At 46.6% G+C, this 21,750-nt stretch overlaps 1 protein-coding gene across 3 annotated transcripts in view; it reads left to right on the top strand.

Moving 5' to 3' along the window:
• Positions 1-21,152, top strand: part of NEK6 (NIMA related kinase 6) — a 45,229-nt gene extending 24,077 nt beyond the window's left edge. For all 3 annotated transcript variants that reach the window (XM_032707998.1, XM_032707996.1, XM_032707997.1), the window contains exons 4-10: positions 725-787; positions 1,357-1,467; positions 4,755-4,863; positions 6,096-6,203; positions 12,508-12,602; positions 16,269-16,382; positions 19,087-21,152. In XM_032707998.1, the coding sequence (XP_032563889.1) occupies positions 725-787; positions 1,357-1,467; positions 4,755-4,863; positions 6,096-6,203; positions 12,508-12,602; positions 16,269-16,382; positions 19,087-19,197 (711 nt within the window). In that variant the 3' untranslated portion in view covers positions 19,198-21,152. The remainder of the gene's footprint in view (positions 1-724; positions 788-1,356; positions 1,468-4,754; positions 4,864-6,095; positions 6,204-12,507; positions 12,603-16,268; positions 16,383-19,086) is intronic.
• Positions 21,153-21,750: the final 598 nt, after the last annotated feature.

Genomic DNA, 21,750 nt, shown 5'->3' with positions numbered 1-21,750 from the left:
AATATTTAAAGTTATTTACCAAGTGAGATTGTAGTTAAATGTGTGTGAAAGAAGGAGCCCCTCTGGCCTGTGGGGATCCTGCCATCATGACACAGCTCAACATGGGAACACAGAGCACGAGAGGGAACAGTGCCTGAGCTTGCTCGTGGAATTTTAGAAGAATTTCTAAAAAACTTAGTTGCCAGCAGTGTAGATTTGTAACTTGACTGCAAGTATTGGGCAGTGTCCAGACTAGCATTTTGTTTGAGGAGATTTCCCTTTAATCCTTGAACAGACCCTGTAAACTCTCATTTCTAGTGACTTACTCTCTGACTATTACAAAATTAATATTAATGCTCAAAGTTATTGTTAATTGTCATGGAGAAATTAGTGGAGGCTGTATCTGTTAAAAAGAGAAAAGTAAACACTTTGTCTTTTATTTTCTAGATGAAATTAACAGTAACTAAAGCAACGAAAATCACGACAGTAAATTCACAAACTAGTGTCTTTATTTTCTGGGCTACTTAGAGCATTGCCTACAGGTTCTAAAAATAGTTTTGCCCCAATGTTAGCCCTGTAGTGGTTTCAAAATAAAGAAAACATTGATCTTTATTTGATCTGGGGATTGTGTGAATGCTCATTACTGTAGAGGATATACAAATTGGGGAAGGAAAGACCAACTGCTTGTTAAAGTGATTTTTTTGTTGTTGTTTCATTTTTATCTTCTGTGGTTTTGTCTTTGAAGATTTTTGAAATGATGGATGCCAAGGCTAGGCAAGATTGCATTAAGGAAATTGACCTCCTGAAGGTAAGGACTTTCATGACTTTTTCCAGGGTTTTTTTTTTTTTGGTGGTTGTTTTGAGAAAAAAATTGTTTTCAGGTTGGCAAATAAAGCTTATAAATATATAAGCTTATAGAAGCATAAATAATCAGAAAAATAAACTGGTGTGTGCAGTTTGTGCATTATTTTCCTCTGTCAGAGTTTTAGTGTAATTTTGTTCTTTTAAGGGGCAAAGAGACCCCAAGGGGTACTGTAATCAACATTTGGGGTTTGTTTATATTTAACAGGGGAGAAAAAAATCAGTTATTGCTTAACAAGACTTCTTTCAGGACGCTGTTTTTAAATGTTCTGCAAGTTTGCAATAGAAGGGGTTGTGTCACGCTGTTGGGGTTGAGTTGCTCTTTACTCAAGACACTTTCCTTATGCTGTGCTGGTGAGAAATGCTGTTTCTTGGGGGTGTTTTGTGTGGTGACTCAGAGCTGTGTGGCTGTCCCTGCTCTGAGCTGTGCTCACTGGGACAGCGGGGGCGGGTGTTGTGTCTGGAGCTGTCACTGCTCCAGCACTGTGAGTGTTCTTGCATTCCCTCCACCTGCAGCAACTGAACCACCCCAACATCATTAAGTATTTGGACTCTTTCATCGAGGACAACGAGCTGAACATTGTCCTGGAGCTGGCTGATGCTGGAGACCTGTCCCAGATGATTAAGGTAGGGATGTGTCCATGCCCAAGGTGCCACAGACATCCAGGACCAGGCACACGTGGGCTGGGGGGGAGCACAGCTGGGCTAGGAACACTTCTGTTCTCCTCCTGCAGCTTTGCACACCCAGGGAGTGTTTCCAGACCTGAACCAGTGGCTGGGGGCATTTTAAATCCCCCAGGCCATGGTGGGCACAGCTCAGAGGGGAGGGAGGGTCTGTGGTTTGGTAGGACATGTGTGCCTTTGGCAGGGTTGATTTACTCAGCCTGTGATTGATGGGGACAGTTAATTACTGTTGGGTTCAGCGTTCACATTGTCTGTCTGCCACTCTGAAGACATTCAAGGAAGTGTATTGACTTTCTATGCAGCGGGGATTTGGGTTTGAGAAAATGTTTCAAGTACTTGTTCTTCTTTTATGTTGCTCTTAGGAATACTTGTATTGCTGCAAACCAGCTTTAGTTAAGCTGTTACCACCTGCTTTTATATTTTCTTTGACATGTTAATCTTTAGACATACATCCCTTGTGAGAACAGATGTGTTATATCATGTTTGTTAGCACTCTCAACCTTCTCTCCATGTTTTACCTGTTTTTTGCCATCATTATTCTGTAATTATCATAAATGAATGTTTGGAAAGTTCTCCTCCTCCTTGTTGTCACAGTTAAAATATCTTATTAACAGATTTGTTTTCTTTGCCAGCAGAGCCATGAGGCACTAGGCCAGGGGCTGTCAAACAAGTTACCACTCAGTCCATAGTCAACGGCTAAATTTGCAGGATCCGGGAAAATCTGCTCCGTCTCCCGGGAGAGCCCCGGGCGGGCGAGCTGGGAACAGGCAGTTGGCAGAGGCACTGGGGAGAGCCCCAAAGTCCCAGATCCACCCTGAGCAGGAGAGGGTGGGTGGGATGTGTCCCAGCCCGAGGGGTGAGCGCTGGGGTGGGGGCAGAGCTGCCCTTGTGCCCCTGCAGAGCTCGCTGGGGTTGCAGCTCTCACTGTTCCTTGTACCTTCTGCTGCATTTCACCCTTTTCCCTCCAGATCCGGAGAAACTTGCAGCTCCTCTCAGGCCTTTTGTTGTTGTGGTTACAGGTGGGAAAAGAGGATTGTGAGAGCAGGAGTTGGGGCTGTGTGTGACCATCCTGGGCTGTACAAGAGTCTTGCTTGATTTTTAAGTCTCAGCTTGTAAAAAGTTTTACCTGCAGAATCATAACACTTCATGATATAAAATATTTGCATTTTTTTGTCATCTGCAGTTTTTAGTTTAAAACATCCCTTACTGATAAATATGTTCATTTGTCTATTTGTCCTCTGGGTGTTTAATTTTTTTAAACTTGCTTTGTGTGTCATTATAACAGGAGTTACATTTTCCAAAGCATCATTGGTAGGTTCTTGGTTTGGTGCCTTGCCCAGCCCTGGACTGTGCTGCCTGTCAGTGCTGCCTGGCTGCTCCGTGTTCTCTCTGTATTTCAGGCACGAAGAACATGCATTTGTTTTTTTTTCAAGGTCATAGAAATGAAGTGTTTCTATTGGTGCAAATCTGGGAATTCCATTTTTTTGGTTGTTTTTTTTTTTTAAGAGGTAAAAAATGACCAAACCCTAAATCCAGGAGGGAACAAAAGCCTCCTTGTCAGCATAGCTCCACTGCAGCAGTGGGGTTTGCAGTCACCCCCAGCCCTCCCCGGGGAGCTGCAGCTGATAGAGGATTTTCCCTGGAACAGCAGTGACAACACTGAGGTGTGAGGGTGATAAAGCCAGGGCTGTCTCTGTCACGCCCCGGTGCCTGCATTATTTATGAGGATGTAGAGCTGCAGGAAAACCCACCTGAGAGTTGGGACTTCCTTGTAAATGTCAGGCGAACCTTATTGGACATGACATTTAGAAAATTATCACTTGTGGTCTTGCATATCCACTCTTAAATACTTTATTGAGAATTAAATAATTTTATTGTGTATATAACACTTCCTCCCTCACCCTCTGTAATTCCCTGTGCTCTCTCTCAAGTTTTGGGTTGGAACTGTTGCAATCTGTCAGATTTGCTGCCTGGGGAATTGCACGGTCGTGCCCCTTCACAGCTGATCTGCAAAGGGAAATTTGCCATTCCTGGAGTCAAACACGAACCAGTAACAGCATTTCACATGAAATGGAAAATGTGACAACGGACATCAGATGTCAGTGCTGGGAGGGAAAAGCACGAGATGCAGCAAAGGGCAGCAAACAGTTCCCTTCCTTTACTCTCCTGCAGATGGGAATTCTCACGGGGACGGTGCAGCAGGGCAGCTGTGTGAGCCAGGAGGGTGTGCAGCATTCCAGAGTCATTATCCAGGGACACTGTGTGTGACAGAGCACAGGGATCAGTCTGGAACCTCTGGAGGGGTGTTCTGAGTGTGTTTGTTAGTGCTGTGGTGGAAAGGTGGCTCAGCATCCAGCACAGGAGGGAGCCAGGAGCAGTCAGGGCCCAGCATCCAAAGCCTGCAGGTCTGGGGTGCCTTGGCAGAGCCCGTGCTCTGCTGGAGAGGAGGGAGCAGCTGAAGGTCTGCAGTGTCTGCCCTTCACTGGGGTCTGCAGCTGCTCATTTATTCCTGTCATAAGTTGACAACGACTTCAGTGTTGCAGAGGTGCAGCACACGCTGCTCTTTGTGCTGTGTTATTACAATTCCCGTGATTTTGGGAGGCTCAGGCAGCCAGAGGTCCATGGAACCTGTGCTGGGCGCTGCCTAAACACCCACAAAAGGGCCTTTTTCCAGATCTGTGGCTCCTGATCAGGGGTGTCTTTCTGCTCACTGGAGAGAGTGCAGTTCATTTAGTATTCCTATTATGCATAAAATAGAATATATTATTCTACCTGATCACAGAAGAAACACAGATACTTTATTGATGCTCTGGCCATCTTTAAAAAAGGGAAGCAGATTTCCTTGTCCTTGTTAATAGACGATGCAAGAATGAATGTTTACAAGGGTTTTTTTAATGGTCTTTTGTTTCTTAAGGCAAAATATTTGAGACATTTGTTGTTTTGAGGGATTAAATATGTTTTACAAGGTAATTAAGGAGATTAATGCTAATCATAATTGTGTCCATTCAAAAATGTCAAACCTATTTAAGCATATTTTTCATAATAGTTGTTAATTAGTGAACTGCATCGAAGTTTCTATACAGGGAGGAGGAGCTGAAAGCTAATCAGAAGAAAAGTCTTGCAGGTGCAGATCTGGAAGACATGAGCAACCTGCAGCTGACTACCACAATTCCAGGAACGAGTCAAATATGTTGCTTTTTCACTGATCTTTTATTTATTTCCTCCCACAGTATTTTAAAAAGCAGAAACGGTTAATCCCGGAAAGGACGGTGTGGAAATATTTTGTGCAGTTATGCAGTGCAGTGGAACACATGCACTCCCGCAGGGTGATGCACAGAGGTAACATTAATTCAGTCTCTTTTCACTGAATAATGATATAATGTTCCAATTAGTAAGCGCCTGCATTCAAAAACAATTATGCTGATGTTCAGCCAGTGCATGTTTGGAGAGGCTGGAGCTGGAGATGGATCCCTCCTTCTGGCTCTGCCTCATTGTTAGAGGAGTCAGGCCGGAGTGAGCGTGGTATTAGGAAGATGAGCTGCTTTGTATTCCAGACACTGATATTAAGTAGAAGTGTCAAACTTGCCATTAGAAAAGTGTCAGAAATAAAATGCTGAGACTCCTGGATACAGTGAACTCTTAAGAAATAGTCTTCATTATATTAGCTGTGACCTTAGAGAGTTGAGAAGAGTTTTCCTGTCTCGCAGGCTTTTCTGAAATATTAATACAAATATGTCCCACACTTTCATAACCTGTTCTCTATTTTCATTAATTATTTTTGAATTCCTTGTCTTAGAATGCCTCGTAACTTTGAGCTCTATCCAAAAATTACGTTGGTGCTTTCAGAGTCAGTGAAGTGCTTTGTGAAGGACTGGACTCAGGAAATGCAAATATCCCAAAAGGCACCAATCTCTGCTGCTTGTTATTGATCCTTTGAAGGAGTGAATTCTTCACTGTATTTTTCAGCAGTGTGATATCATTTTTGCTCCTTTATGCCTCCCCTGATGCAGTTTATCAGTTGCACCTGAATTAGGTCTGTAATTGGTGCCTGAAATGTGGAGCCTCTCACAGAGTCTGCTCTGACGTGAGGAGAGAGCCTCTAACTCAGTCCTGACCTTCCTGCTTGGGAAACTAGGGTTCCAGAGATTTCTGCACTCCATGAACCAACTGGGCTGCACAGAGCCCAGAATTTATGCACGTGTGGAACAGTAATTAACCTTTGCATGAGGAGATGGTGGTGGGCAGTACAGTTTCTTGTGGAAAATGAGCATTCCCAAAGAGAACCGGGCTTATTGCTTTGATTTCCAGCAGTTAGAGGTTGCCTCTGTTCTGTTGAGCTGTTTCCTACGTTTTCCCTCATTGGTATTTCTCGTGTGCTGGGAAGTACACTCTGATTTTCGTGTCTGTGCAGAGCTTGAAGCCTTGGAAGATTCAGGCTATCAAAGCTCTAAAGGAACACAGTTCTGCTCGAGCCCCTTTGTACAGCGAGTGCTGCAGGCGATGCTTCTATTGCAGTATTAGAACCAAATAACCTTTTGTGGCTTTGACCTTTTACCTTTTTCTTCTTGCAGACATAAAACCAGCCAACGTGTTTATAACAGCCACAGGGGTGGTGAAGCTGGGAGATCTTGGATTAGGCCGGTTTTTTAGTTCTAAAACCACTGCAGCACATTCCTTAGGTAAGCTGGTACTTGTTAAGCAAGCCCTGCCGTGCAGTTGTCAGCTGTGATGTTCAAAAGCAGTGGTGTCTGTCCTGTGATGGTGACAGAAGTGGGATTCAGTGGATCCTGGATCTCCAGTGATGTGCATTCCAAATGCTCTTCATAGGCATTAATAGGTATCTTCTGTTTTAAAGCTTCGCTTGTTATTTTTTTCTGGAAGATCTGGCCTGGTAAGCGTGTGATTTTTAGCAAATGTAACAAATGCAGCTTTTCCACTCGAAATATCCTGTTTACCTGCACTGTGCTTGCTGGAATTAAATGTCACACCACCACCTTTTACAGCCCCTGACCGGGGCTGTCACTGTCTGAGGTGGGTGAGGTGTTCAAAGCCCTCGTGGTTCATCTGTTCCAAAAAGGGGCTGCACTTGAAATTCAGCTTAGGCTTTAAAGGTCCAAGCTTTCTTCATGTCTTCCACATAGCTCAAAATTGTCTCCCTCATTTTTACCATTAGCATTAATTCCAGTGCTACAGAAAATTCCATAGTATATACAGTTCATTGTTTAAGTATTTCCTAATTGTGTCTGTAACCTTTTAAGAGGTGATTTTCCATTTTTATTAATGGGTCCCAAAGGCTCTTCTGTGTTAGAGCAATGAGGGAACTTTGGCTTCTGGTGCAGTACTTAAGCTCTTTTACATTTACCTATCTTGATTGATTTTGGAACACACGTTTGTTTCACTCTTTGTTTTGTGCAGTTTCCTCCACTGAGTGTGAGTCACGCTGATCCTCTCTTGGATGTGTACAAACCTCACTGATAACACTGCCCAGAACACTGGGCTCCTCAGTGCACAAGGAAGGAAGATTCCTGCCTTGCTTTGTGTGTGCTTAAAAAAATAGGAGTATTTCTACAGTTTACTGGCATAAAATAGGAGATTTCAGATTTCCCTTTGCATCAAAAGCTGTCCTAGGATATATCCCCACTGTGCTTAATAGATGAAAATAAATCCTTTTCACAGAAAGTTACAATCACATCATCCGAACAGGCCAAAATATGATCATGTCTAATTATATGATCTTATCTAGTTTGACTGCTGCACTTATTATATTAATAAGAATAAATTGGGGCTTGGAAACTGGCTGCACATGTAAGCCAAGCTTGTGACCTTTAGCAGGGCTGCTCTCTCTTAATTGAGAAAGCTCGAGTAGGGAGAGCTCAGCCCCTTGTGCCTTCCCTCACATCACAGTGCCCTGGAAACAGGTGACTGGGGTGCAGAGCACTGAGGGAGAGGCACTGAGGCTGGAGAGGGATGGACACACCACCATTTCCAGAGATTCCTGGAGCCACGTAAAAAAGGGCCTTTTAACAGTCATGAAATTTGCAGACTTGAAGCTTCTTCCTTTATTTTTGGTAATTTGCCAGAGATGCAGGTTTTGCAGCAGCAGGAATGGGCTGGTTCTGGTTTTGGTGCAATGAAGCCACTCTGTGGGTGCTGTGAGTGCTGAGCCCGGTGTGGTGCCCGGCCCAGGCCACGGTGCCGAGCGGGCACTTCCCAGCCCACGTTGCCCTGGCAACCGCCCTGAGCCGTCACTTCCCTGGCTGCTGACCCATGAATTCAGTGTGCAGCTTATGCAAATATATTCATCTCATTTCTTCCCTTGGCCGTGTTTGCTCACATCAGGCTGGCACAAAGGGCATCAGGCAGCCCCGACCCGGCTGACAGGTGTAGCGGCGGCTCGGCAGCGCCGCGGCGGGAACGGGAGCCGTAATTAGAGCAAGGAACAGAATGAACGTCACATGAATTACCAGGCAGCAGATCATATTTGTCAGGAAGGATTGCATACATAAAAATTAAGTGACAGTACATGCCGGGGTAATGAAAGAAAAATGAAAGATTTGCCTGTACACAGCTCGTGAGACGCCGGCGAGCGCCGGGCTCCAAGCGCGCGGATCTGCCGGAGCAGCACCGGGACGTGGGCAGGGAGAGCCCTGGCCCTGGGAAAACCTCCACGGGCAGATCTACCAGAGGGGAAGTGTGGACACCTCCAGCCTCCCCCGGTGTTGGGAGAGGCAGCAGGAACCAGCTGGGGCGGGAGGTGTGGGGGAGTTCCCAGGGAGCCCCTTTGGCCATGCTCTCCCTTTCCCTGGGGAGCAGACAGGACAGTTTTCCACAGGGGAGAGCTCTTCCTGCACAAGCCTTGCCAGCAGATTCACATTTTAAAGGTAGTGGGTGTAGCTAAGGTGAATTTTACTACTCCTTGTTACAACATGGTGACTTACAGTCCTTCCTTCCCTGATTTTAGACTTTGGAAAACTTAACTTTATTAAATACAGAGAATTTCCATCAATATTAGAATAGATAACTTTTTGAGAACTGCTATAATGCCCATTTTTAGCCAAATAAACTTGGCATTATCCAAAGCTTCTGACTGGCTTTACATTTTGAAGAAACGAGAGAGGAAAAAAAAAAAACAAGAAGAAAAAAACAAACAAACAAAAAACCAATTTTACACAGAATAGTCTTGTTTTGGAGCAGATTATTTATTATTTATTCTTGGACAAGAATGTACTTAGAGCAGATTTTCCTTTTGGGGGATGCACACAAGTCAAAGCTTCCCAGCTTAGAACATGCCAGCAGCCGTGGATGGGGGTCCGTGGGGTGTTACCCGTCCCTTCTGGATGGGAGGGGTGCAGAGACTGACTGAAGAGCTCTCTCATAAGTGGTCTATTTGCCTTTCCTTTTTTCTTTTCTTTCCTTTGCTTGCCAAGCCACTTTGCCATCTGAAACAAAATCCCAGGGCTTGGAGGGGCTGGTAAACAGGGCTTAGTTAGAAAAAATGGACACAAGAAATCCACTGAAAACGTCAACAACCAATATTGTGGGGATTTTGAGGGGTTTTAGCCTTTTGATCTGAGCCTCCAGTAGAGTATTTGTGGAAAAAAAGGTAGATGCAGAATTTCTGCAGGTATGTTTACATACATGTAAAAGCCAACTAAACAATAAACCCAAAACAGCCAAACCACAAAACTATAAAGACTTTAGTAGGGTTGTGTGATTAGAAAAAAAAATAGAGAGCCTTAAGGCAACAGGTCTGGTAACAACAGCTGCAATATTATGCTCAAAATATTTATTGTTTTCTTCTAAGAAGAAGTAGATTTCATCTGGGTTTTTTGTTTGTTTGTTTTCTCCCTTGAAACAATTTGTGGAGGCACCTCACACTGAGATTTGAAGGAATTTAAAGTATGTCTTAGTACTTTTGACCACAGTTTCACTTTAGCTAATTCCCAAATTCTACTTCTGGGAGAAGACCTGAGCCAGCTCAGAGCCTTTGGGAAACACTGTCCTGGTTTCAGCGTGAGTGTGAATCAGATTCCTTTTGGTTGTACCCATGAGCAGCCAGGGCTGAGTTCCACAGGCAGCATCAGTCCTGGCTGAGCTGTGTTTGCACAGGGACATGACCCGGGGCAGCTGTGGTGCCTGTGCACACTGGGGGTGCAGCTGCACAGGTAGGGCTGTAATTCAGACTCTGTATGAGAGGGAAGGATTTGGACTTTTATTTCTGGAATAACTTTGCTGCCTTTATCTCTGTGTTTTCTTGGTGAAATAAGAGACTGCTCCTGTTCTAACTGGGAATAATTAGCATTTCCCTGCCATGGAAGCTGCAGCTCTCCAGAGCTGTTGGTTGCTGTGGTGCTGTAGCTGCACCCCAGCAGTGTGGGGGGAGCAGGGGTGCTCTGGATTGCTGAAGTGGCTCATGGTCAAGTGAAGGATTTCACCTCTCAGGAGCAGAGCAGGAAGCTCCTTACTTAGCCATAACCTTCCCTATGGTTTGGCAACCTTTATGGCTTCAAAGGCATTGCTCTGCCACCTGGTGAGTGATACTGAATCAGAACAATATTTTGTATTTCCAGCAGGGCAAATGCCAAAGAAAGTTTCTGATGAACAGTCTCCGATTAGACTGTTCCTGTCAAATTGACTAATGGGATGCAATGGTGAGCCCTGACTGATTGCACTGGAAGCCTTGTGCAGTTTTCTAGAAGAGGCTCATTACGGGAGATTCCCACGTAATGCTGGACAGGCCGTAAAGAGAATTGGGCTTGTCAGTCTTTTATCATGACAGTTATTTAAAAATTAATGCATCAGTTTTGAAACGCAGAGCCCTGCTTGTTTGTACATTTGCTGCCAAGGCTCCAGTAATGGCAGGTAAATGTGGTGGGTGGACTCCAGGAAAGGAGCTCAGGCGTGGAGAGCTCCGGAGCCATGGATGTAGTGGAGCAGATTAATGCCCGGCCGGGAGGGAGGGCACTGAGCCGTGGCACAAACCTGTCCCTGCTGGCGTCCAGGGGGGCTCAGGCTGATCTAAACCAGGCATTCTCTAGGCCAGGCATTATCTAAAATGACAGTGGTGCTGCCCCAGCAGACCTGGCTGCCACGGCCTCAGAGCCCACCCGTTCCTGCTCCGGGGTGGTCACGCAGTGACCGGAATAACTGAGCCCAGGAGCAGCCCTGGGAGCAGGGGCACCTCGGGGCAGGGCTGGGGCTGCCCTGGTGCTCCCTCCTGTGCCCAGCTCCCGGAGCTCCTGGGGGTGGGAAGAGCAGCAGCACAGGGACGGTGCAGGCAGGGAAGTGTCTCACGCTGTGCTCAGTGGAGGCTTCCAAAACTGTCCAAGAACTTCATGGAATGAGTCACTGCTGCTGCTGCAGCTGCATATTTTTAATCAGGAAGATGAATCAGTGCTGTCCCAGCCAAGTCAGTTCTTGCACAGAGACCTGGCAGCTGTGTGGGGGTTACTGTGCTGTCCATCGTGTGTGTCCTGTGTGCACAGGGGAGAGAGCTATGGAAAGGCTCGTTGGGCTCTTTGAGTGAGTCCTGTCTGCTCTGGGTGTCCTGGGAAGTCACTCTGTGTAGTCTGTTAAAAATTATTAACAGAACTCTGATCTCTTCCATACACAGGGGCCTTTCACTGGCAATTAAACCCAGCCAGATCTGGGACTGTGTCAGTCTGACTTGCTCCTCCTCAGCACAGAAACAAAATAATCTCTGTGTGTTATTTCTCCTCTGTTGTGGTTTGTATAGGATTTGCAAAAATGTAACTTCTCATTAGAGTACCTTCACAGTGAAAGGGGAGTAATTTCTTATTTAATGACCTGAAAGCATGAGCTGAGTTCACCATACAGGGCAGCTGATTGCTGAACATCTTGGGGGTCCAAATAAATGCCCAGCTCTGTGCTGGGTCACCTGTGCAGGTGGCAGGGGTTGGGTTTTGCCTCTCAGGGCTGTTGCTTTCTCCCCAGAACTCATTTATTTCCCACAGTGCAGATCCCTCCTCAGGAACGGTGGGGAAGGTGGTGGCTGTTCTTCCACCTCCAGCACTATCCTTCAGCTGCTTATTAGTCCTCCAGCTGTCTCAGTCAGCATTTCAAATGGAGAAATTGTAAACTGAATGTTACAGGCAAATTAAACATTTGCCATCTTGTGAGGGAAAGGTCTTTAATTAGGAGAAGGATACACTGGAATGCCAAAAGAAAAAAAAAATTGACAGGGGACGGACAAGCAGGGGAAGCAGGAGAAAAGAGCATATACAGTCCTTGGATGTTTTAATAAATGATGTATCTGAGGATTATTTGATGTAGTTGAGACTGCCAGGATGTCTTGTATTTTCAGTACCACAACTGAAACTTATTTAGGATTTAAAAAAGAACCTTTTTGAGGTAAGGAATTTATTAATAATTTCCTGTAACTTCTGTCCAAAATACTGCAGTAAATTTCTTTTGATAAAATACAGACTTGTGGAAGTAGCTGGAAATCCCCCAGCTTCTGACGTGACTGCAAGTTGGAGCAGAGTTTTAAAGTTTGGCATGATTATCTAGGTTTTTGCAGTAAGATTTGGCCCTGTGTGGAGCTGTTCCCTACCCCCTGTGCTGCAGTTCCTGGTGACCCGAGCGAGGTCCAGGGAACACCAGGGTTGTGTCCCAGAGTCGAGCTGTGGCCGAGCAGAGTCCTGGCATCCCCCCTCACCTCAGTGCAGGCAGGACCCTGTCCCATGGCTCTGTCCACCTGGGACACTCTGGAGGTTCTTGGGAGCCTGGAAGGGGAAGAAAACCTTTCTCAACCCTCAGAAATACCGCAGATATTTTCACTAACCTTCCCCATCCTGTGGCTCTGTACCTGATGGTACATCTGATCCTATGCCTTTGACACCATGATCTGTCTCCACATTTTCATGCATGTCTCCCAATGAGCCCTCTGTGCCCCCTGACCCTTTAGTGAAGTGCCACAGTCCCTTTGTGAGACAATAACCTCATCTGTCTGTTTGTTTTCAGTGGGAACTCCCTACTACATGTCCCCGGAGCGAATACACGAGAACGGCTATAACTTCAAGTCTGATATCTGGTCCCTGGGCTGTTTGTTGTATGAGGCAAGTACCTTCTCCCTTCTTGCCCTGGGTTTGTCCTCCCCACACAGCACGGGGCAGTGCAGGGCCGGGCTGACTGCAGGGACTTGTGGAGAAACCCAAGGAAAAGTTGTCTGGCTCTGTGTTGGCCTGTGCTGTCTGAGCACCAGCAAAGGGGCTGTGCCACCCCCCCCCAGCACTTGCACAAAGTTCATTTAGGTCACAGCAGATGCTGAGGATGCAGCCATGGAAAGCCAGTTCACTGCATCCCTGCTTCCTGCTGGGAGCAGAGCTCTGTCGGGGCAGCACAGTCACAGTGTCTCCAGAACACTGCATTTGTTTTGGAAATAGCAAATCCATTTGAATGTGAGCTACTGGTTTCTTAGAACCAATTCTGACCAATTGCAGTATTTTAATTCTGGGAGTTTTCAATGAAGAAAAATAGAGTTTTTATGTAATGTGAAATGAGGGTCTTTAACTATTAGACTATGGGTGGGAGTTTTTCTGATTGTACATTGTGTTACAGCTCAAGGCACAGACCCAGAGCAGACATGTTTGGATGAACTGCCCAGTGTGCAACTTGTTCTTTAAAGCTGTTATGTGTATTTTGAAAATAAGTGCTATGATTTTATAAGTGTTTTCAGTTTTGTGATTTCATTTTTAGCAGAGATCAAAGGGTATCAAACACTCTTGTACTCATTTATAACCCAATCTAAATCTTTTTTTAAGTGGATGCATCTTCAAATTCAAGTGAAAGTCCATGTCAACATTTAGAAAGCTTTTATCCCAGCCCAGAGAATTAAAAATCCCTGGGATATTTAGTAATAAGAATATTGCTCATGTCCTCTTTGGATAACAAATTATGTGAACTGGTGACATTTTGCTTCTCAGTACAACTTCTTGGAACCACATGGAATTAGGGAAATGTAGTTCTTTTTGTGAGCACATCAGATGTGACAAATACTCTGGCTAAGCCTGTACTTCAGCTGGTTGGTTAAACAAACATCCCAGGACAAGTCGGTATAAGAGTCAGTTTTCCCATAACATCACTGTTCCCAGCGGGATTCAGAGCTTACCACTGTTGGGTCCTTCTGGGAAGAGCATCATCTCCCAGAGCTGAGTGTCTGTCCAGGGGGTGGGCACTGCCTGGGTGTCACCCTGTCACAGTGCCCTGGGTGTCACCCTGTCACAGTGCCCTGGGTGTCACCCTGTCACAGTGCCCTGGGGGCTGATGTGCTGCTGCAGGGGGTGACATCCCAGGGCTGGGAACCCAGGGAAGGAATCCATCAAACCCAGCTGAAGGCACTGAACAGCCCAGGGGGCTCCACTCAGCAGCACAGTGGGCCCAGTAACGTTTATGGGCTGGAGTGGGGTCCAAAAACTGCTCGTCGTGACACCCGTCAGTGCCCAGAGCCGGGCACGGTGCCAGCGTTGTTAAATTGAGTGCCTTTGTGCTTGTCTTCAGATTCCCAGTGCCTCTAAGGAAAGAATTGAAGAGACTTTGAGTAATTCCCAAGGCAGCAGCATCTGCATTCCACTCAAAAGCTGGTATTTTTTTAATAAAGGGTGGGTTTGCTTGTAATGCTTCTAATGAGATGCTGCAGGCTGGGATGATCCAGTACAGGTGTGTGTACTTGGGTCTGCTGGTGGTGTTTGAAAAGGGATTTGGAGATTCAGCTGTGGGAACAGGGAAGTCTGACCTCCCAGTAATTTCTTGTGCTGGGCCCAAGGGGGAGTTCCCAGTGTAGGCTCTGAGGTGAGGGCTGGCCCTGCCGTGGGGGTTGGCCTGGCCAGCTCTGCCAGGAGCAGTCAGGGTGGCCCCAGTTGGCCTCCACCCCTCGGGTGCTGCTGCAGTGCCAGGGTGCTCCGAGTGCCTCCCGGGCGGAGCTCCTGGAGATGGGATTCCAGATTTATGCAGAGAGAAATATTTAGCGTTGTGCTAAGATATGTTTTTGTTGCAGGCAATATGGTCCCCTTATGGCACAGGAGTCTTGATACTCCTTGTATTTCGAGAAGCTGAATTAATTGCACACTAAACATAATTCTCTGGTAGGAGTAGCAGTACTACAGGAACATCTGAGAGCTTTGGCGTGTGAAGCAGTTTTAAATTCCCTTCCTACGTAGGTAAGGCTTAACTTAGGGAACAGGAGCTGTGAGATCTTGCAGATTCCAAGGAGGACTTGACAGGTACCGATTCTGTGTTCAGTAGTTAAACAGCTACTTGACTTTTTAAACTTTCTAGAATTTCAGAAGTTAAACATGGGATTTGTGTGTCTTTGAAGGAGCTGTGTTTTATCTGCACTAATTTCTTGTAAGGAGAATGTTTTTCCATTTGGCTTAAGAAGTAAGGAAGGGGGATGCTTGTTTGGGTATGAGTCACTTCTGATATTTCTCCAGATAGATTGTGCAGATAAGCTGCAGAGATTTAACGTACAAATTGCCTTCAGAGACGTGCGTGTCCACTGGAATCCACTTAGGGAACATTGAGGGCTTTGGGACATGATGCCACATAGCACCACTTAACTTTGACATTGATAATCATACAGTGATTTTTATTAAATCTTATCAATATAGTAGTAACTGTCTTCATCCCTCACTTCCTGTAGATGTCTGTCAGCAAGATAACTTGGAGGGGATAAAAATAAGTTGTTAATTCCCAGAATGTAGCTACAAGCAATGACTTCAGCAGTTGTGGCAAGACAATCAATTTAGGCAGTAACAGGGATTCCCATCTCGCCGTGTCCGAACCAGCCGTGCTGCGTGGTGGGCGTTTGCCAGGGGGATCTGCCTGGCCTGGGGTAATTGCTCTAATCAAAATGTCAGGAGCAAAGCCCAGCGTGGCATCACAGACTGCAGTTAGTGAGATCCTTGAGTGCCTGTGGTCATGGCCCTGCTCTGCTCAACACTGGGTGCCCTCTCTTTCCACTTTAATTCCCTGCATTTACCATCCCAAACCCCACAGTGTTCCCTTTTCGATGTTTCCCTTCCATTCCTCCCCTTTGGCACATCACTGCTTAACTAGCCCTGGAATGAAAAGTGAATGGGAATTGGAAAATCCCTCTCAACCTCACTGGCATTATTGATGTTTGAATTGAGGTCCTGGAGACCCTGTTTAACCCTTGCTTGCCTTCTGTGCTTTCCCCATTGCCCCCATTAGTGTTTTGCCTGGCCCAGTGCTGTGTGCTGGGCTCTCTGCGTTGTGAGCAGTTTGCCATCAATCCTAATTGGAGAGTAGAGTCTCTAATTGGACTCTGTAATTTTTCTCCCACTGATTTGCCCTGTGTGTTTTGAGGTTGTTTTGGTTTTTTTTTTTTTAAAGGCTGAAGTACATTGCTCTTCCCTTTAAGAATCTTTGCTTTCTAAGTAGCTAAATGTCCACAGGTTTAGAGAGATGATTGTTTGAGAGGGTTTCATAGTTATCTTAGAGCTAGTTGGGTTCTTACTGATGCTCTCAGTGGTCCAAGCATCCTATTTCTTGGTTTTTCCCCTTGGGAAGCACAGCAGTGCCTGGCACCAGCCCTGCCAGGGCTGCAGAGCTGTGGAATCCCAGAGCAGCGTGGGCTGGGGGCAGGCTGGGAGCAGCAGCCTCCCCTCACTGCAGAGAACAAAACTGGCTCTTGCAAACTGGCAGCACTGAGGGCTCTCAAATACTTTGTGTTTCTGAAACGTCTTCTGGTTTTTCCTCTCCAGATGGCAGCTCTGCAGAGTCCCTTCTATGGGGATAAAATGAACCTGTTTTCTCTTTGCCAAAAGATAGAGCAATGTGACTACCCACCTCTTCCAGCTGAACATTATTCTGAAAAGGTAAATTGGGAGTGTGTTTGCAGGGGAATGGGATGGGGGTGCAGGGAAGTTCCTCCTGGCACGGGGAAAGGGAACCTGGGAGGAGAGCCCCCCACATCCAGGGCAGAATGGGGGGGGGATGGCCTGGGGGTCCTGGGTACCTGGCTGAGGAAACAGCTGTTGTGGAATATTGGCAAGCTAAATCGAGATAAAAAAAGGTTTCTTAATGTGGGGAATATTTTGGAACTGAAAGTCTGGGGCGCTGGCAGAAGCCAGCAGTGTGCCATGGGAAAGCCCTCTCCTTAAAACAACATTCCATAAAACAGCACTGAAATGTTTGTTCATGAAGTCTTCAGTGTGTAATGAAAGGGGGAAGGATTCTTCTAAGAAAAAGAGAAGAAAAGCCAGTTAGTTTAATGCAATAAGCATCTCTACAGCAGCTGCACTGGGGCTTTTTAAGGTTGTGCATCTGAAGGAGAGGGATGGGAGCAGCCACTGAAGCACAAACCCATGTCCCTGGGCCTGGTGACACTTCCCTGCAGCTGCAGACACGCCTTGGCTTTCCTCAGGGCCTTTTGAGAAGGGCTTTGCTTTTTTTCTCCCTTACCTCGACAAAGCAGCTGGTTTTCCTTACCTCCTCCTTCCTTACAGTTGCCTCCTATTTGAAAGGAAATGGGTAATGGAATTTTAAATGTTCACTGTATCCTGTGGGGCTTTTGTTTTACTCCCTCTCCGAGTCCCGAGGAGCGAGGCAGGATGCCTGGGAAATACCGTGTGCAGCCGGGAGCAGCCGGTCTGGTCTCCACCCTGGGAGGGGCCCCACGCTGCACGTTGTGTTTTGCTTCGTTTGGACTTGCCAAGGATCTCATGCAAAGCGATGCTTTGAGCACTGGTCTGCAAAGTGCATTTCTGCCTTTCCCCCCCGGCCCCGCGCGGTCCCTCTGCCGAGCTGCTGCAGCTCTTGCACTCAGGATATGCCTGCTGGCAGCAGGAATTAGTGTAAGCTGACAGATGTGTTTCCTGTCTGTACAATTACTGTCTGTTTGCTTCCCTCTGGCAGTGCTAAAGAGTGTGTGTAGTGCAGTGCTGGTGCGGGGTGAGGTTGGTTTGCAGCTCCAAGCGCCGGGTCCCAGAGAACTCGGCTCCAGATGGTTCCTGCACTATCCACGGGATGCTGGAGAGGCCTTGCCTGTGGCTGCAGCTCCTCTGCCCTGCTCAGGGAAACAGCAAACAGCTCCAGTCCTGTGAGGGTTAGAACGGGGCTGCACCATCAGCAGCAGTGTGGTAGAGATTTGTAGATTGGTTCAGAGAACGAGGTGGAGCGTTTGGGGCAGAACCCCGGCTCTCCTGGTGATTCCTCTTCTCTGTGGCCTTTTGTGGCTCACAGTCCAGATCCTCCTGTGAGCAACTGTGTGCTGCTGGTAGCAGGAGGAGGAGCTGGGACTGGGGCCAGGACTGGTTTTCTATATTGGGAGCAGCTCTGCTGTAACTGGAGCTGAGGGTTGGCAGTGCCCATCAGGCTCAGCCGCCGGTGCTGTGGGTGCTGCTGAGATGCCTGTGAGGACAGAACTGCTCCAGTGCTGCTCCTGGCTGGGCCAATGGTCCTCATGGCACAGCCTTGGGCTGAGCTCTAAGCATTTTAATTTGTTGGTGGGAGTTTTGTGGTGATCTTGGCTGATGAGGGGTGTGTTAAACCTTCAGGGTCTCAGGGTTACAAAGGCAGCAGCATCATCCCTGCCCTCACATCAAAAAAAGTCACCAGGGCAAGGCCAGGCAGTGGGTTTGGGGTGGGAGCAAGGATGGAGCCTTGCTCCATCCAGAGCTGAAAACCTCAAGCACATTCAGTTAATGCAGCTGAAGCTGTGTGCTTGATAGCTGTATGGTCATGCTTTTAATTACTGCTAAAATAATTGGCACTGTGGCTACTGGGAGGATGTGAGAAGATCAGAGGCTCAAGGCTGTTTCTCCTGGTGCCTCAGGGGTACGAGCAGCTTTCAGTGTCTGTATAATTAAAAGCTACAATCTTTCATGTGCACAATAAAGAGGGTTGGGAGGTGGGGAGACTCCAGCCTTCTGCATTTTATTTATTTAAACATAATCAGTGACCATTCTCTCTTCTTCAGGAAGGTTTTAGGAAACACCAGGGTCTCACAGCCGGGTCCAACAGCTTAAGATGCTCAAGTGCTGGTCAGACTGGTTACACTCGAAGGCTTGGAGGGTTTGGCGCCAGGGTTGGTGTGGGAAGAGCAGAGCAGTTGTTGTACGGGGAGCTCGACTCAGGCTCCCCCTTCCACTGGAAGGTCCCTCCCTGCCTGCTGCCTCAGGCACACTGTGGTAGTGATCTTGTTTTCCCTCCTTCATCCACACCCTGCCCATGCCACTGGTGCCTCCCTCCCTCCCTCTGCCCCGTGCTGCTCCCCCAGCCCTGGGTGCACACGCTGGGTCCTCCTGGGCTGGGCTCCCTCTGCTCCTCTGGGATGTGAGATGTGCTGGGCTGTGGGAAGATTTAAATTTTCAGTGAAGATTTGGTGGGAAAGGTTCTTTCTGGCCCATCTGGAGGTGGGACACACACACAGACGGTCATGTGCCTGCACCCTGCTCAGCATCTGCATGAAGAGATTCCCAGCTCTGGCCTGGCCTGCAGAGCTCGGGCAGACGATCTGCAGCCTCTCCCAGTCAGAGAGCAGTGGATTCATTCCCCTTTGCCTCCTGTCCTGTCTTTCAGCTGCGGGAACTGGTCAGCATGTGCATATACCCCGACCCAGACCAGCGGCCCGACATCGGTTACGTGCACCAAATAGCCAAACAGATGCACGTGTGGACCTCGAGCACATGAGCGGCCGCGGCGCCAGCACAGCTCAGTCTTACTTGAATCCTTTTCTCCGCTGCCGGCGCCCGGTGCAGCTCACACAGGTGGAGGGTGAGCACTCGCAGCAGAGGCTCCATCATTTGCAGGTTATTTGACAAGGACTCTTACAGGTGGTCGTTGCTTTAACGTGAAGATTCTGTGAGGTATTGCAAGTGATTCTTTTATTTTTTATTTTTAAGGCCAATAACGTTACGGATGTAGATCATTTAAGGGTCCTTTCTTCAAACTGTCGTGTGTAATCTAGGATAGCCGATATTACCGAGGGCTCGGCCTTTGCCAGACCTTCTATCTTAACTGTAATGTGAAATATTGAAATAATTCCTTCAGTGAAATCACTTTATACTAATGTAAGAATTACCATAGATTTTGTGTAATTTGTATAACTGCTACTTTGCCTCTTCTGCAAATGGTTAATAGCAAATTCAGTTTTTACTTGGTGTATTTTAAAGCAGCCATTTATGTGTTTTTATTAATTCCCTCCTCTTCAGACTTAGAAACTGGGAAGGGTTGGGGGGTGGGAAACACTTTGGGTTTTCTTTTCTTTTTTTTTTTCCTAAATTGTAAACTTTGTGTATTTTGCTGATGCATTTCTGTCAGAGATGAGTTAAACATGAACCTGGGGAAAAGAAGCCAAACATGCCAAGCAAACCCAAAGCAGCCTTGCTCCTGCAGAGAATTGCTCCTTACCCTCATTTTCCCTTTTGGAATGGCTCTTCTCAGCCTCCAGGTTCTTGTTTAAAACCAGTGTTGATCGAAGCCAGTTCGATTTTGGTGCAGAGACTTTTACACATTCAATAGTACATCGGGTACTATCAGTGGAACTTCAGCAGTGTTTTAAACACTTGGAAAATTTTTTTAAAATAAATGAAATGCTTTGTGTATGGAATTCTGCATAGGATCAGCCCCGTCCCTCAAACTGTGAAAGCTCATTACAGAATGTGAATGTCTATAAATCTCAACCTGATCTGAAGGAGTCATTGTCTCTAACTGCATGAAAATTGTCAACAGCTAAATTCATTCATTGAATCAATGATTTGTGTCATTGCTGCCGATGGAAATATTCACTGCTTCAGGAACAGCCGTGGATTCACGTTCCAGTGTTTCCATTCCATGTGCCTGTCGGAGGAGCGGGGCTGTGCTCGGTGTTCCTGAGGAAACCCCTCAGCCTGTGCTGCTCCAGCGCCGGCTCCGCGTGTGCCGGGGGCTCGTGCCGACTGTACCTTGTGTGTGACAGTTCAAATGCAGCCTGTGCCTTTTTTTGGTTGTTTTTTTTTTTTTTTAAGGAAAGCTTACAATCCTTAATTGTTTTTGAACTAAGATTAGGGTTAGAGGGTTACATACATATATATGCTTTTAGTGGATTTTTTTTTTAACCTAATTTGCTCTACTTAAAGGAAAACCGCAGTGCCGTCTTCAGCTACTTCATAGCAAATTTGGGAATGTTTTTATAGGGTACCAAGAAAAGCCATTAATTGCTGTGAATAAGGTTGGCATCATTAATGCAAGGTGCCATTTTACTGAGGCTTCTCAGCAGAAAGCTGAGGGTACTGCTCTCAGGAGAGAGTCAAGAAATTTAAATCATCGTGGAGGCACCAAATTGCTCCCACCATTCCCGTGCCAACCAGCTTGGTTAATTTATACCCAACCTCTCGAGCACTTGTCAGGTGTGACCTGAACCTGTCCCCTTGCACTGCAGCTTTCCTTGAGCCGGGGCTGCAGCTCCATGGCCAGAGGGAGGGTTGGGCTGGAAAAGGGTCCGTGGCTTCCAGGGAAGCTCAGCTCACAGATGAGGATCTGGAGAAGTCTGGTCACTTTCTTGCTACATAAAATTTCTTAGTGCTTATAAGGAAATGTATTTCAAAAGGTAATTTTTTGCAATTGTGCATTTTTAGATAAATAAAAAAAATTATTTCCAAAATAAACATCTTTGTTTAAAAAACTAAAAAGTGCAGTATTAAAGGAAATACACACACACACTCCTGAAAACAGGCCTAAATATGTGTGAAACTGCTCCTACCAGCTGTGGTGTGTAGCTGCTTTTCCAGCAAATGGACAAATGGAGAGAGACTGTCACTTGTCCCAAGGGAAAACCACGAGAGTCTTTACCCTCTGAACTGTGGCATATCAGAGCTGGTTTTCCAGGATCTTTGTTGCAGGATGCCAAGGCTGGGGACTGGCACCAGTTCACCATTTGAAGCTGCCTGTCAATGCTACACCTCCCCTTTTCACTTGAAAAATAATTCTGTAGGGGGTTCTTCTGGCTGGTTTTTATCAGGATTATGTAGTGTTGTATGAAACAGTCTGAAATCTAATTAACTCAGGTGGTACAAGCCCAGCATTTTAGGACAAAACAGGTGTAAATGGAGGTAAGTGACAAGACAGTCAAACAATGATGCTGGATCTGCCCTGTATCCTGTCTCTACCTACAGAAAATGGGGCAAAAATAACAAAACATCCCCTGATGCCCAGAGTTCCTTCCCTGCAGTGGGGTGGCAGGAGAGCAGTGCCTGTCAGAGGCCA

This window comes from Chiroxiphia lanceolata, chromosome 21 (assembly GCF_009829145.1).
Source record: "Chiroxiphia lanceolata isolate bChiLan1 chromosome 21, bChiLan1.pri, whole genome shotgun sequence".
Lineage (NCBI taxonomy): Eukaryota > Metazoa > Chordata > Aves > Passeriformes > Pipridae > Chiroxiphia > Chiroxiphia lanceolata.
This window is presented reverse-complemented; position numbering and strand designations above follow the sequence as displayed.